Raw genomic sequence first — 17,871 nt, 5'->3', positions numbered from 1 at the left:
CCAGACGTAAGGATGCCAGCAAAATTTAAACTACCAGAATTTGAAAAGTACAAAGGAAGTTCTTGTCCACAGACCCATTTGGTTATGTACGTGCGAAAGATGTCAATGTACACCAACGACCAAAGGATGCTCATTCATTGTTTTCAAGACAGCCTTACCGGTGCAGCTTTATGCTGGTATATGGGATTAGACAGTTCTCAGATCAAGACTTTCAACGATTTAGGCGAGGCCTTTATCAAACATTACAAATACAACCTTGATAATGTGCCAGACCGAGATCAGTTGAGGTCCATGCAACAAAGAGAAAAGGAGACATTCCGTGAATACGCGCAAAGGTGGCGCGAAATTGCAGCACAGGTTGTTCCACCTATGGAAGAAAAGGAGATGACGAAAGTGTTCTTAAAGACTCTTGATACTTTTTATTACGAGAGGATGATTGCAAGCGCTCCTACAGACTTTACTGACATGGTAAACATGGGAGTCCGTTTAGAGGAAGCAGTTCGAGAAGGGCGTCTAGTTAGAGAAGGAAGTTCATCTTCAAGCGGGGCAAAGAGGTACGACGGTTTTATGAAAAAGAAGGAACAAGAAACTAATGCTATGTCCTATAATCATCCAAGAAGGATCAATTATCCTTACCATTCCCAACACCAACATATAGCAGCCGTGACTCCAATAATCACTTCCGCTCCAGTTCAAGTCCAATACCCTCAGCAGCGTACCAACCGCTTCCAACAGAATACTCAGTATCAGCAACAACATCAACCTCAACAACATCAACATCAGTTACAACAACGTCCACCACAGCAACAAAGAAGAACCAATTTTGATCCAATTCCGATGTCATATGCAGAATTGTATCCAGCTTTGATCACTAAAAACCTTGTGCAACCACGACCACGACCTCCTGTACCAGAAGTGCTACCTTGGTGGTACAAGCCAAAGGTATCTTGTCCCTTTCATCAGAATGCTCCAGGTCATGACTTAGACAACTGTTTTGCTTTAAAGTTGGAAGTACAGAAGTTGACAAGAGCAGGTATCCTGACCTTCAAGATCATGGGTCCCAATGTGAAGGACAATCCAATGCCAAGTCATGGTCCTTCATCAGTGAACAATATAGAAGTTTGTCTCAATGAACAACGTGTTACGAAGATAGAGGAGATTCGGCAGTCTTTGGTTGAAATTCATTCTGTTTTATGTGCTCATGGTCTATTCCAACATAACCACCAGATCTGTGGTACATGTTCAGTCAGTTCAAGAGGTTGTAGAAAGATTCAAGATGATTTGCAAGGCGTCCTTGATCAGGGTTTGATTCAGATTTCTAGACAAGTGAGTTCTCCAGAATCACAAGAACAAGAGGTGAATGTCATCATTCCTTGCTTCAACATTCCAGAGAAAGTAGAGATAGCTTATCATCCGAGGGAGCCAGTGGTGATTTGCCCTCCGGGCCCAATGCCTTACACTTCAGATAAAGCGGTCCCCTACCGCTATGCAGCAACTATTATTGAGAACGGTAAAGAGGTCGAGATTAAAACCTTAGCCTCAGTTACCAATATCGCAGCAAATAGCCGAATGACGCGCAGTGGCCGCGTGTTCGCTCCGCCGGTTATCCCAAGTAGAAGTGTTGAGAAAGATCCAGTAGTCGTGGTACCAGTGACAAGAGAAGCAGAAGGGCAAACAAGCAATTCAACCCTTGACAAAGAAACAGATGAACTACTCAGAATTATCAAGCTCAGTGACTACAAAGTGGTAGATCAGTTGCTACAGACACCGTCAAAAATCTCGATCCTGTCCTTATTATTGAACTCAGCTGTCCACAGAGAAGCACTACTGAAGGTGCTTGATCAAGCCTTTGTAGAACAGGATATAACAGCAGAGCAGTTCAACAATGTTGTAGGCAGCATCACTTCGTGCAATGGCTTAGGCTTTTATGATGAAGAACTGCCAGAAGAAGAAAAGAGTCACAACTTCGCTCTCCATATCTCAGCCAATTGTCAAGGGGATTCTTTGTCTAATATCCTAATTGACACCGGTTCATCTCTGAATGTCATGCCCAAGTCTACCTTGTTGAAGCTAAAGTACAAAGGGGGGCAAATGCGGCACAGTGGAATTATTGTGAAAGCGTTCGATGGATCAAGAAAAACAGTCATTGGAGAAGTTGATTTGCCTATTGGTATTGGACCACACGTATTCCAGATCACTTTCCTGGTTATCGACATAGTCCCAACTTATAGCTGTCTGCTCGGACGCCCATGGATTCATGAGGCGGGTGCCATTACATCCACGTTACACCAAAAGTTAAAGTTTGTCAAGAATGGGCAAATAGTGACGGTTAATGGGGAGCAGGCTATGCTGATTAGCCACCTTTCATCGTTTAGTGTGATAGAAGTAGACGAGACGGTTGTTCAAACTCCATTTCAGGCCCTGACCATCGATGATTACAAGAAAAGTGAAGGTTCAATCGCGTCATTCAAAGACGCCCAGCAGATTGTCAAGACAGGTCCTACAGAAATGTGGGGCAAGGTGATAGAGTTGCCAGAAAACGTTAACCATGCAGGATTAGGCTTTGTTGATGGAAAACAAGTGCAAACTTCAGTGGTGCGACCTTTCAAAGATATCTTTCACAGCGGTGGGTTTATCAACATGGTAGCAGTTGAGGAGGATACTTTTGAGGGAAAGACAGAAGACGAAGGCCCCAGATTTGTGACACCAGGAGTAGTTATGAAGAACTGGACCGCAGTTGACATCCCACATTGTGTCCACATATCAAAGTAATTAAGCTTTTCAGTTTTCAAAAATCTTCCGCTTTAGCCCAAAGCGCGAAGCATTAATTTTGTAAAATGGGCACTTTTGTCAAAAATGTACTATCCATGAAAAAGATCTTTTGTGTTCCTATACACTTGTGTCCTTTTATCTTTTCGGAAAATGGTAACACAAAAAAAACCTTAAAAAGAACACATTTTTGCATGTCATGGTCAGTCCTCTAAAAACAATTGTTTGTACAGGTTACTTAAACCCGTTGAACACAATGACATCATGCCATCTCCCAACTTTGAACATTCTGTATTCGAAGCTGAAAAGGAAGAGTAGGATGAGATTCCAGAAGAGGTCGCCCGCCAGCTTGAAAATGAAGAAGACACTATTCAGCCATACAAGGAGCCTTTGGAAACAGTCAACTTGGGTTCGGAAGAAAATGTGAAAGAAGTCAAAATTGGAGCATTGTTATCCCCACAGGTCAAGGAGCAATTGATCAGCCTGTTGAAAGAGTATGTAGATATGTTTGCTTGGTCTTATCAAGATATGCCTGGTCTTGACACTGACATCGTAGAGCACAAGCTACCTTTGAAGCCAGAATGTCCACCGCTCAAACAGAAATTAAGAAGAACACATCCAGATATGGCCGTCAAAATTAAAGAAGAAGTTCTGAAGCAAATAGATGCTGGTTTTCTTGCCACTTCAGTGTATCCAGAGTGGATAGCAAATATTGTACCAGTTCCTAAGAAGGACGGGAAGGTACGAATGTGTGTCGACTATCGTGACTTAAATAGAGCAAGCCCAAAGGATGATTTCCCCCTACCTCACATTGACATGTTGGTAGACAATACAGCAAAGTTTGACATATTCTCCTTCATGGACGGATTCTCCGGGTATAACCAGATCAAAATGGCTCCCGAAGACATGGAAAAAACTACATTCATAACACCATGGGGAACATTCTGTTATCAAGTGATGTCGTTTGGGTTGAAGAACGCAGGTGCTACTTACCAGCGAGCCATGACAACGCTCTTTCACGACATGATGCACAAAGAGATTGAGGTTTATGTGGATGACATGATCGCAAAGTCTCGTTCAGAAGAAGGTCACTTAGTGGATCTATTGAAGCTGTTTCAACGATTGAGGAAGTTCCATCTTCGCCTCAATCCGAACAAATGCACATTTGGCGTCAGGTCAGGTAAACTCTTGGGCTTCATTGTCAGCCAAAAAGGCATTGAAGTTGATCCAGATAAAGTAAAAGCTATCCAAGAGATGCCCGCACCAAAAACAGAAAGGCAAGTGAGAGGTTTTCTAGGACGATTGAATTACATATCCCGGTTTATTTCTCACATGACTGCCACTTGTGAACCTATCTTCAAATTGCTGAGAAAGAGTCAGAATTGTGTTTGGACAGAGGATTGTCAGAAAGCATTTGACAGTATCAAAGTGTACCTCATGGAGCCTTCTATCTTGTTACCACCTGTTGCTGGAAGACCGTTGGTTATGTATTTGACAGTGCTTGAGAATTCTATGGGCTGTATTCTGGGTCAACAAGACGAAACTGGAAAGAAAGAGCATGCCATTTACTACTTAAGCAAGAAATTTACTGACTGTGAATCACGATACTCCTTACTCGAGAAGACATGTTGTGCATTGGCTTGGGCTGCTAAGAGATTGAGGCAGTATATGTTAAGTCACACCACTTGGTTGATATCCAAAATGGATCCAATCAAGTACATTTTTTAGAAGCCTGCACTCACTGGTAAGATTGCAAGATGGCAGATGCTGTTATCAGAATACGACATTGAGTATCATACCCAGAAAGCTATCAAGAGCAGTGTGTTGGCTGAGTACCTTGCTCACCAACCCGTTGAAGATCACGATGATAATGAGGATGAGTTTCCTGATGAAGATGTCATGTTCCTAAAATCCAGAGATTGTAAAGAGCCACTTCCTGAAGAAGGGCCTGAACCAAAATCTCAATGGGGTTTAGTATTTGATGGAGCTTCCAACGTTTATGGACATGGAGTAGGTGCAGTCATTATCACTCCAGAAGGTTCTCATATTCCTTTCACGGCAAGAATTTTCTTTGAATGTACAAACAACATTGCTGAATATGAAGCCTGTATCATGGGTCTTGAAGAAGCCATTGACCTCCGCATCAAAAATCTTACTGTTTATGGTGACTCAGCGTTAGTTATCAATCAGATCAAAGGAGAATGGGAAACACGCCACCCTGGCTTGATCCCATACAAAGACTATGCAAGAAGATTGTTGACTTTCTTCACCAAGGTTGAATTGCATCACATTCCTCGGGATGAGAATCATATGGCGGATGCTCTAGCTACGTTGTCTTCAATGTATCAAGTGGGTTTTCCAAACGAAGTACCCAGAATTGTGATCAAGCGACTTGATAGACCAGCACATGTGTTTACAACTGAGGCCAGTTTTGATGATAAACCATGGTACCACGATATCAAGCATTTCCTTCAGACTCAGGAGTATCCTCTTGGAGCAACAGAAAAAGATAAAAAGACTTTGAGAAGATTGTCAGGCAGTTTCTTCCTTAATCAGAATGTGCTCTATAAGAGGAATTATGACATGGTCTTACTCAGATGTGTTGACAAAAAAGAAGCAGAAATGTTGATGAAAGAAGTTCACGAAGGGTCCTTTGGTACTCATGCAAACGGCCACTCTATGTCAAGAAAGATGTTGAGAGCTGGTTACTACTGGTTGACCATGGCATCAGATTGCTGCAAATTTGTAAAGAAGTGTCACAAATGTCAGATCTACGCTGATAAGGTTCATGTACCACCAACCTTTTTGAATGTGATTTCTGCTCCTTGGCCATTCTCAATGTGGGGCATTGACATGATTGGTATGATTGAACCCAAAGCTTCCAACGGACACCGTTTCATTCTCGTGGCAATTGATTACTTCACCAAATGGGTGGAAGCAGCTTCGTATGCAAAGGTGACAAAGCAAGTGGTGGTCAAATTCATCAAAAATAATCTCATTTGCCGATATGGCATTCCAAACAAGATCATCACTGACAATGGCTCCAATCTGAACAACAAAATGATGGATGAATTATGTGAAAGTTTCAGGATCGAGCATCACAACTCTTCTCCTTACCGTCCCAAGATGAATGGGGCAGTTGAAGCTGCAAATAAGAATATCAAGAAGATCATTCAAAAGATGGTTGTTACCTACAAAGATTGGCATGAAATGCTGCCTTTTGCACTACACAGATATAGAACATCAGTCCGTACTCCAACTGGGGCAACCCCATTTTCACTTGTATACGGTATGGAAGCTATGTTACCAATAGAGGTTGAAATTCCATCAATGAGGATACTAATGGAAACTCAGTTGTCAGAGGCTGAATGGTGTCAAAGCAGATACGATCAGTTGAATTTGATTGAAGAAAAAAGAATGACTGCCTTGTGCCATGGACAGTTATATCAAAAGAGAATGAAGCAGGCATTTGATAGGAAGGTTAAGCCGAGAGAATTCAAAGAGGGTGACCTTGTGCTCAAGAAGATGATACTATTTCACAATGATTCTAGGGGCAAGTGGACTCCTAACTATGAAGGACCCTATGTTGTCAAGAAAGCCTTCTCAGGCGGTGCTTTAATTCTTACAAACATGGATGGTGAAGAGCTTCCACGTCCCGTGAATACAGATGCAGTCAAGAAATACTTCGCCTAAAAAATGAAAAGAACAGCTCGCTAAGTTGAAAACCCGAAAGGGCGGCTTAGGCAAAAATGAGCGTCTCGGTGGACTGAAAACCTGAAAGGGCGGTCCAAGCAGAAATTAGAGACATAAAAAAACAAAGAGAATATTATCCCGGTAGATTGAAAACCCGAAAGGGCAATCTAAGCAAAAGTTAGGGATTTCAGGCAAGTAACTGCATAACAGAGATAAGATCATTGAAGTATCAGAATATTTTCAACAGTTCTCCAACTTTCTCAAGGCTACAATACAGGTCAAAAGTGGAAGAGAGAATGATGTCATTGTAGTTCAACGTACCCTTTTCCCACGAAATTACCATTTTCCAATTTGTAAAGATCTATGGAATCACGCTGTTGGCTGATTACCATCCTATCAAATCAATTTGAGCCTTTCTATATTTCTTGGCACTCTTAATTTTCATTTCAATTTACGAAAGTTCTTTTACTTTGACAGATATGTGTTGAAACAAAAGTTTTGAATTAAAAACAGTTTTTGAAAAATATAAAGATTATTTATTTTGATTTGTGGACATCAATAAAAGGATTGAGACATGTGGTCTCAGTAATTCTGAAATCATGTGATTCCAACTAGACATGTTCATATTACTATCCTTATATGTATATGATGAAAAAATCTCCACAGGTGTCTTGGCAGTAATATTTCTCCAGCAGAGGTTGTGATTCTGGATATCCCCAGCTATGCTTCCTAGTTTTCCTCAAGAGATCATGCAAGAAATATTTCAAGAAGTTTATTCCCTTCACTTGGGGCATGAAGACTCCCCAGTTTAATTGATCATGAAGACTCCCCGGTTAATTGATCATGAAGACTTTGATCCAGGTTTTATGTTACAGATTTGGCCTATGGGATTACTACAGGCATTTCCCCAGTAATTTATTAAAGCGGGATCAACAATGTCCCCAGCAGAGGATGAGAAGGAAGATTTGATTTCCCTGAGCAGGAGTAATACAGAGGTCTCCATCCCTCAGCGAATGAAGAAAGTTGATATTCAGAAACTACAGGGAATCTCATGTTGTTATCTGTCCATTCAATAGAAGGATATGTCTCCTCCTCAGTAATGTTTTGTAGTAAAAGAAGAGTCTGTTATGCATTTTAAGCAAATTCAAGAATTGCAGGATTTCTCCTAAATTCTCATTTATATTCAAAGGTCAGACATTACTGTTCCCCGGCAGAGTCTCCTAGAGGAAAGATCTCGTAACCAGATATCAGACACCATAATCCCTTGCAGAGTCTTCAGATACAGAAAGTCTCCATGATAATTAAAGCAAAAAAATCAAGGATACATTTCCCCTATATTCTTATTCCCTGGAAAGATACCACCTATCCCCAGCGGACTTTATCCCCAGCAGAGTCTTCCAGAAGAATAATCCCTTCTGCATTATCAGCAAATTCAAGAATTGCAGGACTTCTCTTACAATATCATCTTATTTCCAGAGGATAACACCTTGTATCCCCAGCGGAGTCCTCAGAAAGGTCCAATCCTCATATACCTTACAAATTCAAGAACCACAGGGAATCTCATACATTTTTGAAGTAGAAGGCATCTCCATTCTTCTACGGAATCCTCAGCAGAGACAGACTTTTAAAGAAACCTGGATATGGTGCTCTTGTACCAATTCCCCAGCAAGTCTTTGTACTACTCCCTAGCGAGTCTCAGTGCAAATCTCCAGCAAGTCCTTATGCAGCTGTTAACATTTTTAGTTATTCCTAGTTTTGTCTGTCCATCATGCATTCATTACTAAATATTCATGCATATCTATGACATATCATGCTTGCATTCATATGCACCTTGTTTCCTTGTTTATATTGTGGGTTGAGTCAATCTCTCCATATAGAGTATCCTCATAAGCAGCAAAATACCTTTTATTGGTCATGTTCCCCACAGAGATCTATGCCTCGTGGAAGATGGTTGTTTCAGTTGTAAATCCTGATGAGTTCATTCCTCTTTAGTTGAAGTCTTGTTTGACCGTTTCGTTCTAGTTCTATCCTAGTTTGAACCTCGTGTCTCCAGATAAAGCTCAGAAATTGCCAGTAAAAGAAGGCAACAATATAGTCTTTGTGACTCTCATTCAGTAAAACAGACATGACAGATATTGTGTCCAAGTCCTTTATGCCTTCATCTTTGAGTTGGTACCCGTTACAAACTTGAGTTACCTACATCCATGAGTGGTAACCTTTGTTATCCCTCAGATAAATTAATTACTATCTCCATCTATGAGTTGATAACATCCTCACAGAAAGTTCCATGGTTCTACCTGCAACTTTGAGCTGGTAGCATGCTTTCGTCTTTGAGTTTAGCACAGATTCCTTTTGATTCCACCTTCGTCTTTGAGTTGGTGAAGTACCTGCAACTTTGAGCTGGTAATATGCATTCATCTTTGAGTTCGCACATTTTCCTGTGATTCCATCTTCGTCTTTGAGTTGATGGAGTACCTTCATCTATGAGTAGGGTATGTTTGATCCTTGTTGAACTGATAGTGTGCTTTCATCTTTTAGTATGCACAGATAACTTCTGATTCCATCTTCGTCTTTGAGTTGATAGAGTACCTTCATCTATGAGTTAGGTACATTTTGTCCTTCCACCGTCATCTTTGAGTCGGTAATGATAAACATCTCCAGGAAAATATGTTCTAAATTCTTTTAAACACCTTTGTCAATGAATCGGTGGTTGCCTTCAACTTTGAGTCGGCATTTCTCTGTCTACCTCATCAATGAGTTGGTAGTGTGCATTCAACTGTAAGTCTGCACAATGATCCTTAGATCTGATTCTTCATCTACACCATCATCAATGAGTTGGAATTTGATTTCCCTAGCAGTGTTATTATCAATCTTTTGAAGCTTGCCTTCAACTTTGAGTTGGCATGTCCTGTTTACCTCATCAATGAGTGGGTAGTGAGCTGTCAACCATGAGTCAACGCAGTTCGATTCTTATTATGCCCTTGTTATACCTTCATCCTTGAGTTGGTATTCATCTTTTCTGTTACCTCCATCTTTGAGTTGGTAATGTACTGTCACATCAGTACTCTTGTTATATTGATCTTTTCCCACTTTCATCTATGAGATAGTGATGTATCGTCAGCATTGAGTCGATATCTCTTTTCCTCCTATTTTCCACCTATGAATAGGTAGTGAATCTTCCCCAGCTGAGTGTTCTCAGTGTTTACCTTCATGCATTGAGTCGGTGTATGTCCTTCCCCAGTAGAGTTTGCACTCCTGTGTCTCTGTGTCTGTCTGTCTTTTGTATCATGCATACATGCATTTGCGGTCAAATTTTGTGGCGTTTGTCATATTTAATTACCTTACGCCATTCGATAGCCTCCGGCTATCTGGCCTAAGTTAATTAAATAGGGGCATCTGTCGCACCCCAAAATTTGACTTTGGCTTTGTTGACCACATCTTGATTAATCTAGTTGTCTCGTATTCATCTCAATTTCTTAAACTTCGCGTGACAACTAGTTTGATTAGGTTTTGTGTGTTTTCGTTGCTTACCGTGTTGTATTTCGTTGTTTTAGCAAAACCTGGCCGATATCGTTGCCTCATATTTATCTCGCTTATCTCTTTTGTGCGTGGCATCGCTTCGATTAGGTTTTGTGCGTTTTTATCTATTTAATTGTTTGTTTGTCGGTATTTTGACTGTATTTCGAATATATTAGCGTTTTCGTATTGTCCGATTATTTGTGATTGTGTTTGTCAGCGTTTTCGTGATGTCGTGTTGATTTTATTATTGCCTAGGGTTGTTTATTTAATTACGTGTTGTGCCGTGTGATTTAATCGAGTCTGTTTGAGTCGTGTTGTTGATTTTACTGGTTTACCGGTTTACTGGTTTATTGGTTTTATCAATTTGTCTGTTTTGCTGTGCAAATTGTCATCATTTTTATCGCGTTCGTGTCGCTCGATTTTATCGTATTTTAATCGTGTGCCGTTTAATATTATTTGTGCTTAATATTAATTGTGTTTAGTTGTTAATTAGTTTATTTAATTAGGATTAATATTATATTAGTTTATTATTATTATTATTATTATATAATATATAAATTATATTATTAATTTATGTTAGATATTTTTTTAGGTTTCCTATTGTTTAAGTAATCTAAATATATATTATTAATTTATATTAGATATTTTTTAGGTTTCCTATTGTTTAAGTAATCTAAATATATATTATTAATTTATGTTAGATATTTTTTAGGTTTCCTATTGTTTAAGTAATCTAAATATATATATATAGATGTTGTTAGTAAGAAAAAGGGGGAGGTGGATCAGTAAGGAAAAAACGTGTGGTGAGAGAAACAGAGAATTGAAAAGAAATATTTTTCCAAAAGCATTACCGTATTTCACTTGTTCTTCATTTTCGGTAACCCAAAATCATCCCGATTATTCACCGAAACACAAAACCGATTTCATATCTTTGAAGTTCGTTGAGTCCAGGTCACAAATATCCAAGGTTCATTTCATTCCGGCGTCATTTCACCGATCAAAAGCGACGTTGAAGTCAGGTACTCACGAAGGCAGCCAGCACTGCGTCGGTGACGGTTTCCAGCTTTCGGTCGATCATTTGGACGATCAGAAGTTCATCCTCTTCACACAAGGTAATATTCTTCACTTATCTCTAAAATCGGCAAGGTTCCGGCTGGCCGACATGTGTTATAATATATTATTTATCTAAATATATATATATATATATATATATATATATATATATATATATATATATATATATATATATATATATTACTTTTGTCTATTATATATTATTTGTCTATATATATATATATATATATATATATATATATATATATATATATATATATATATATATATATATATATATATATATATATATATATTACTTTTGTTTACTAAATATTGTTTATCTTTTATAATTATTTTGCATATATGTTTTATTTAAATGTTAGTTAAATTAATTATTTGTTTAAATGTTTATTTTAATTAAATGTTTATTTATATCAAATGTTTATTTTGTCTAAAGTAAATGTTTATATTGTTTTTTTTATATTTGTTTATGTTGTTACTAACCGTTTCGTTTCAGTTTCAGCTCGATTAACTCCACTAACTATTCGTAATACTAACTATTCATAGCTAACTGTGTTGTAATAATTTAATCGTATTGTTCACGTTTTATGTTAAAAAATCGAAAAATCCAAAAAGAGAAACCCGATGCGATTCCAACGGTCGCCGTTTAAGAAACCCTTTTCACACACTCATAAGCTTACTCTTGGGCTTTCCTGTAATGAGCCCATTTATTTATTTCTTTAGGGTCTAGGCTCGTTCAAATCTAAAATCAACAAAACAGACTTTCCCCTTTTCTTTTGGGAGAACTACGTGGATTCTGATTTCTCCATTGCGCCTTGGAGATACGTAGGCATGAAGTCTACGACTTTATCGAGTCCAAAAACAATAAAATCAAGTTCTTTTCTCATCTCCCCAATCAAACGATCAAAGCGAAAAAAGCAAAGCATTCACATAAACATAAGCAAAAAGGTTCCTGTGGAGTACCAAGATGTAGAGGGTGCTAATACCTTCCCTTTGCATAACCAACCCCCAAACCCGTAACTCTAAAGGGATTTATCGTTATTTTTCCCTTCCTCTTTTTGGATAAAATAAAAGACGGTGGCGACTCTTGCATTTAAAATATTTTTCAAACGGGTTAAGTTCAATCAATACTTAATCTCGTGAAAAATCCCGCCGCGACACATACCACACACAAAAAGAATATGCAAAATAGGTGGCCTAATCTCATCCATACTCATGTTAATTTTTCAATCAACTAGCTTTAGGACTTTGAGATATCATAGGCCAAATAAGATGAATGCATAAAGAAGGGGAATGAGATGAAGAGGGAGGGGAATGGATCAAAACTCAAATTGATCAAAGGAGGACTTTTATCAAATTAATATCATCCATTCAATTTGGGAGATGGAATGTACATTCCATCAATCCCCAAAATCCAATGATATTAACTTGACAAAGTCAAACCAACCTTGACCAAGGCCCAACAACAAGAGTCAAACGTAAACAAGTCATCACAATTGGTCACCAAAATTATTTGACATTTATTCAAATTAAAAATACTAAAATAAAGCATTTAAATTAAATATGGCTTGTCAAATTCTTAAAACCTCATCAAAACACCAAATAAATGGCCATGAGATTTATCATAGGTCAAACAAGGTCAAAGGACCTTGGAGAAAAAATTTCAGAATTTTTAAAGACTTAAAATTATTTTTAAATAATTAAAAACAAATGCAAAATCAATTAAATTATGAAAAATATTAATAATGATCTAAAACATATTTTTAATTCAGAATATGAAAGAGGAAATTATTTTAAAGTTCTTGGTGAAACTCTCATATTTTTTGGATCAATATTAAATTTAATATGAATTAATGAATATCAAAGCAATTAAAATTAAAATCAAAAAATCAAAAAAACGTGGACCACTTGATCTGGCTCATTAATTGAGGTGGCAAATTAAGTGGTTGAGTGCACGCGTTCCATGATGCACCTGAGTCAAACATCCACACGCTTGGTAATCAATATGTACGCTCATGATTAAAACATTTTTAATCCATCTAATGGCTCTGGACCGTGCCACATCATTGCCGGAGCAAAGTGCCGGTCGTCAACTCAGGCGACCTTGGCCGGACTGGTCCATTCATCACCATATCATAAATGAAAAAGGAGGACATGATCTAAAAGAAAAAATGGCATAGAGCACGAATCTGACCTCAATTTTAACTAACTCCACATATATTGAAAGATATGAGGAGTTGAATTTTGAGGTGTGTCAATTGAGTTGCTTCGATTTGACCTCTAAGCAACTCAACCTTCTTGCCTATATTGGTAGGACTTCAGACAACCAAAGATCCAAGAGAATTGAGAGAGAATCGAATAGATGAAATTTTCTGGAAAATACCTTCAATGCAGGTCTGGATTCACTTGTTCTTGCTTTGGCTTGTGCTTGATCTTGCTCAGGATGCTTGCAGAAGTAGCTTAGAATGCACAAAAGGTCTTGGATCCCTGGAGTTTTGAATCTCAAAACAGTGAGATTCCAACTCAATTTCCAAAGGAAATTCTCAGGATTCTCCTCTCAAATGGAAGGTGTCATACCCCAATTTTGTCCGTGCATATTTAAATTTTCACAGAATTGATTTCATTTTAATTTAGCATCATATGCATAACATGACATACATTTGCATCATGAATAAACACCTAAAATGTCAGTCAGAATGAATTTATTTGAGAATACAGAAAAATCGGTTGAATCGTTAAAATTTGAGGAAAGACTGTATTTTAATAAGTATATTTTGTCCTGACAATTTTAGTGTGACCAGTTCGATTTTTCGAACAAAATTTGCGCTCAATTTCTATTTTTTAATTGGTCAATAATCTTTGGTTTAGTTATTTAATTAAGAAATTAAAATTTGTTTAAATTAAATATTAATTAGAATTTATTTTATAATTCCATTTCTTTAAAATAAATAATAATTATAAAAATTGTACCTTGGATTCTATGGAGCTGTTATTCCTTTCTCTCTCAAACGGTTATAAGGAAAATCCAAAAAAAGATTTGGAGGATTCTCCACCCTCTTTCTTCCCTCCACGCGTCCCCCTATCCTTCTTCAGTCTCTCAACAAACTCAGCTCACACACATTCACGCTCCCACTCCCTCAACACAAAAACCCTTCCCTCTCTCACAACCACTCTCTAAAGAACCCTCAACACTCAAAAAACCCTTTCATCATTCTCTCTTCTCTCTCTGCGAAAATCCTCCTTCAGCGCTTCTCTCAATCTCCCACAAAAAACCCTTCCTCTCTAATCATCTCCTCCTCCACCGCCACTAAACCATCTTCACTCAGCCCACGAAACCTCGCTTCCATCACCTCTTCAAAACCTTCAGCCGCCGCGAATCTACCGGCGAAACCCCTCACTTTCCGCTCACCAGAAACGCCAACCCTCCGCTCAAACTCCCTCCAACGAAACCCCATCGACAAATTTCACAAATCCCCGCTCATCATCGCTTCACCATCCGCCGTTACCTTCCATCTTCAACACCTTCGAAATCCGCTCAAAATCGCGACCATCACCAACAAATCCCTCAGAAAAAAACCCTTCGAATTTTCTATCTTCGTCATCCTTCAAACCTCACTCCGTTTCTCTCAGCAAGCGCCATCACCGTACCGAAGCCGTCGGTGACTCGTCAGTCCGCAACTATCTTCGTCCTTCGTCAACAGTTTGGGATTTTGTTGTGTAATTTTCTGTTTTTCAGGTCGAACCATTGCGGTGATTTCGGTCTCGCAAGCCTTGAGGACAGGTCGATGTTCATTGTGGCCATAGAGTCGAAATCAAAACCGGGACGGATCGCAGGAGGAAGCTTTGAGTGAGCGGAGGCGATAAACTCCACAACAGTAAGAGCTAGCAGCAACGACAAATGCATCAGTAGCTGATAATACCGGAAGAGTCGTATTTCGCTAACAATCTCGAGTTCTCTTCAAAAATGTCCATTACGTCATAACGATTTGGCTTTAATCATATAGTTGTTTTGGTTAGGTTGCTATGAGATTCATTGTCATATGCCATAGTTTTATTAGTAAAAGGCTGTTGTGTATTGAGAAAGTTCTGTAGTGTATCTGTTGTGGTTGTTATGATTTTTCGATTCATGATTCTAGAATAAGCTGCTTGGATTTACATAAAGATGTGCAGTTGGGAAAATTTGGTTGTTATGTAATTTATACATATACACGGCGACTTGCTGCTACAAATTGTTTTGTTTACATTTGGCTTGGATTTTGTGTGTATATTATTGTTTCTTTTACATGTTACAGGAAGATTTATATTAAGCTGTTATTATAAGGTTCAAATAGGTTGTATATACGCCATAACTCCGGTTTAAAGTTTTGTAAATTTTGTTCATGATTAATTTTCTGGTTTCGCTCGGCTTATGCGGGAAGGAGCGTCGTGCTGCTTAGGGTTACCATTGATTTTGTGTTGTGCCTCAAAAGATTGGGGGTTAATGAGGGTGTACAGGTTTATGTTTAAAATCCAAATATCATAAATCATTTCCTTGATGGCTGTTAGTAAAGTGCAACAGAAAAACTTAGTCAAATTTCTTGTTAGTCATCAAAATAATAAGAATTAATTTCAATGTTTTTTGGAATTGGGCCCGAATTAATTTCAATAAGTCGCGGCCCATGTGTAGGTGTGCATTGATCTTCAATTTCTTTTCCTCTATCCCTTTTTGTAAAATGCATTGGATAATTAAGTAAATTTTTCAAATAAGTAAAGACTAAATCAATTGTTAGTTGAAATAGGCCTATTTTTATTTCTACTGTTCACATTTGTGGTATTTAGACGATAGAAATCTATCCATGTGCAATTCATGATAAGTATTCAATTCCATTTAAATTCATTACTAATTCAAAAAATAATTTCTCAATGTTTCATCATCATTTTTCATTATCATTTCAAACAAATTCAATTCATTTCCAAACCAAGTTCATTTAATTCAAGGCCAATTTCAAAAAAGCACAATCATACAATTCTCGATCCAAATATCGAGCCCATTTTTAAAGCACCCTTGTAAGTCGATTGCTCTTAGCATCGCCATCAACCTCACATAGCTTACTCTTGGGCTTTCTTACAATGAAACCTACTTGGTTATTGATTAATCGAGTAGATGAAATAATACACTAAAATTCATTTCATTCATAAACACAAATTCAAATCATTTTTCCAAACCATTCAATCTCAAAGGAATTTTCTCTTTTAAACATAAACTTGGGATGAAAAGGAGATAGGAAGCGTACGCTTCACTATTTCTCAAGTACTCGAATAATTGGCGTACGCCATATTGCGCGAGTTCTTGTCACCCGATTAAACCTTAATCATATAAATTCAAACCTTATTTTCTAAATCAATTCCAAATCCTTTTTATTCCATATTTCAGATGAAAAGAGGATAGGAGGCGTACGCCTCACTATCTTTCGATTATTCGAATAATTGGCGTACGCCACATTGCTCGAATCTTCGTCATCAAATTAAAACCTTATTCAAACCACAATTTCAAATCATTTCTACAAATTCCAAATCCTTTTAATTTCATATTTCAGATGAAAAGGAGAATAGTGAGCATCCGCTTCATTATCTCTCGATTATTCGAATAATTGGCGTACGCCATATTGCTCGAATCTTCGTCATCAAATTAAAACCTTATTCAAACCACAATTTCAAATCATTTCTACAAATTCCAAATCCTTTTAATTTCATATTTCAGATGAAAAGGAGAATAGTGAGCATCCGCTTCATTATCTCTCGATTATTCGAATAATTCGCGTACGCCATATTGCTCGAATCTTCGTCATCAAATCAAAACCACAATCGAATAAATCCAAACCTACCAATTCAAATTCAAACCATTTTCGCACATCAAATGCAACATCCAAACATATCTTTTACAATTTAAACCTCGGATGATAAAAGAGATAGGAGGCGTACGCCTCACTATCTCTCGATTATTTGAATAATTGGCGAATGCCATATTGCACAAATTATCGACTTCCGACTAAAACACGCTAAATAAACTTGGATAAGGGAATAGTAGGCGCACGCCTCATTATTCTTTGAATAAGCAAGTAGGAGGCGTACGCCTCACTACCGTGCATATTCAACATCCACAAACAATCTTTCAAAATAATTCGAACGAAAAGGGACTAGAAGGCGGACGCCTTATTATTCCTCGAAAGAATTGGACGATTGGTGAACACCACATTGCTCAATCTTTCGTCGTTCTTAAAAAACACCTTAACAAATCAAACTAACTTCTCGCCCCCGAGCGATCGAAACCAAACACCCAAACACATCAATTCAACTTGTCACCCCTGCGTGACCAAAACCCTTTCAAAAAGAATACTGTCAATCCTTTCTAATGCGCACAACAAACCAGTGTTAGAGCCTCCCCCGAGAGTAGACAAGCCAGCGTTTAGCCGTTAGAACGCCGACATACACAGTCGTTCATCAAAACAAAACACACCAATTATTCGTAGTAGCCCGAACTACGAATGCTCTGATTTTCTTATTGCACCATAAGGATACGTAGGCAGGAGATTGTTGTATCTTCGCGAGCACACTAATAAAAAACCTCCCATTTCCCCCTCCTAAGGTCTTCACCCATATCTATCATCAATTCTAATCACTCGAAGCAAGCGAATAACAGTCAAGTAACAGTCAAATAGCAAAATCAGACTAAGAGGTTCCCGTTGAGTACAACGGACGTGAGGGGTGCTAATACCTTCCCCTTGCGTAATTGACTCCTGAACCCGAATATGGTTGCGACGACCATTATTCTTA

At 38.1% G+C, this 17,871-nt stretch overlaps 1 protein-coding gene across 1 annotated transcript; it reads left to right on the top strand.

Annotated features, from left to right (window-relative positions):
* Positions 1-291: 291 nt before the first annotated feature.
* Positions 292-15,365, top strand: LOC127122316 (uncharacterized). The gene is made up of 2 exons (XM_051052670.1): positions 292-2,712; positions 15,351-15,365. Exons 1-2 carry the CDS (start codon positions 292-294, stop codon positions 15,363-15,365), a joined length of 2,436 nt encoding a protein of 811 aa, XP_050908627.1.
* The last annotated feature ends 2,506 nt before the right edge of the window (positions 15,366-17,871 follow it).

The sequence above is a fragment of the Lathyrus oleraceus genome, chromosome 2 (assembly GCF_024323335.1).
Source record: "Lathyrus oleraceus cultivar Zhongwan6 chromosome 2, CAAS_Psat_ZW6_1.0, whole genome shotgun sequence".
Classification (NCBI taxonomy): domain Eukaryota; kingdom Viridiplantae; phylum Streptophyta; class Magnoliopsida; order Fabales; family Fabaceae; genus Lathyrus; species Lathyrus oleraceus.
Note: the sequence above shows the minus strand (reverse complement) of the source record. Positions and strands in the feature narration are given on the sequence as shown.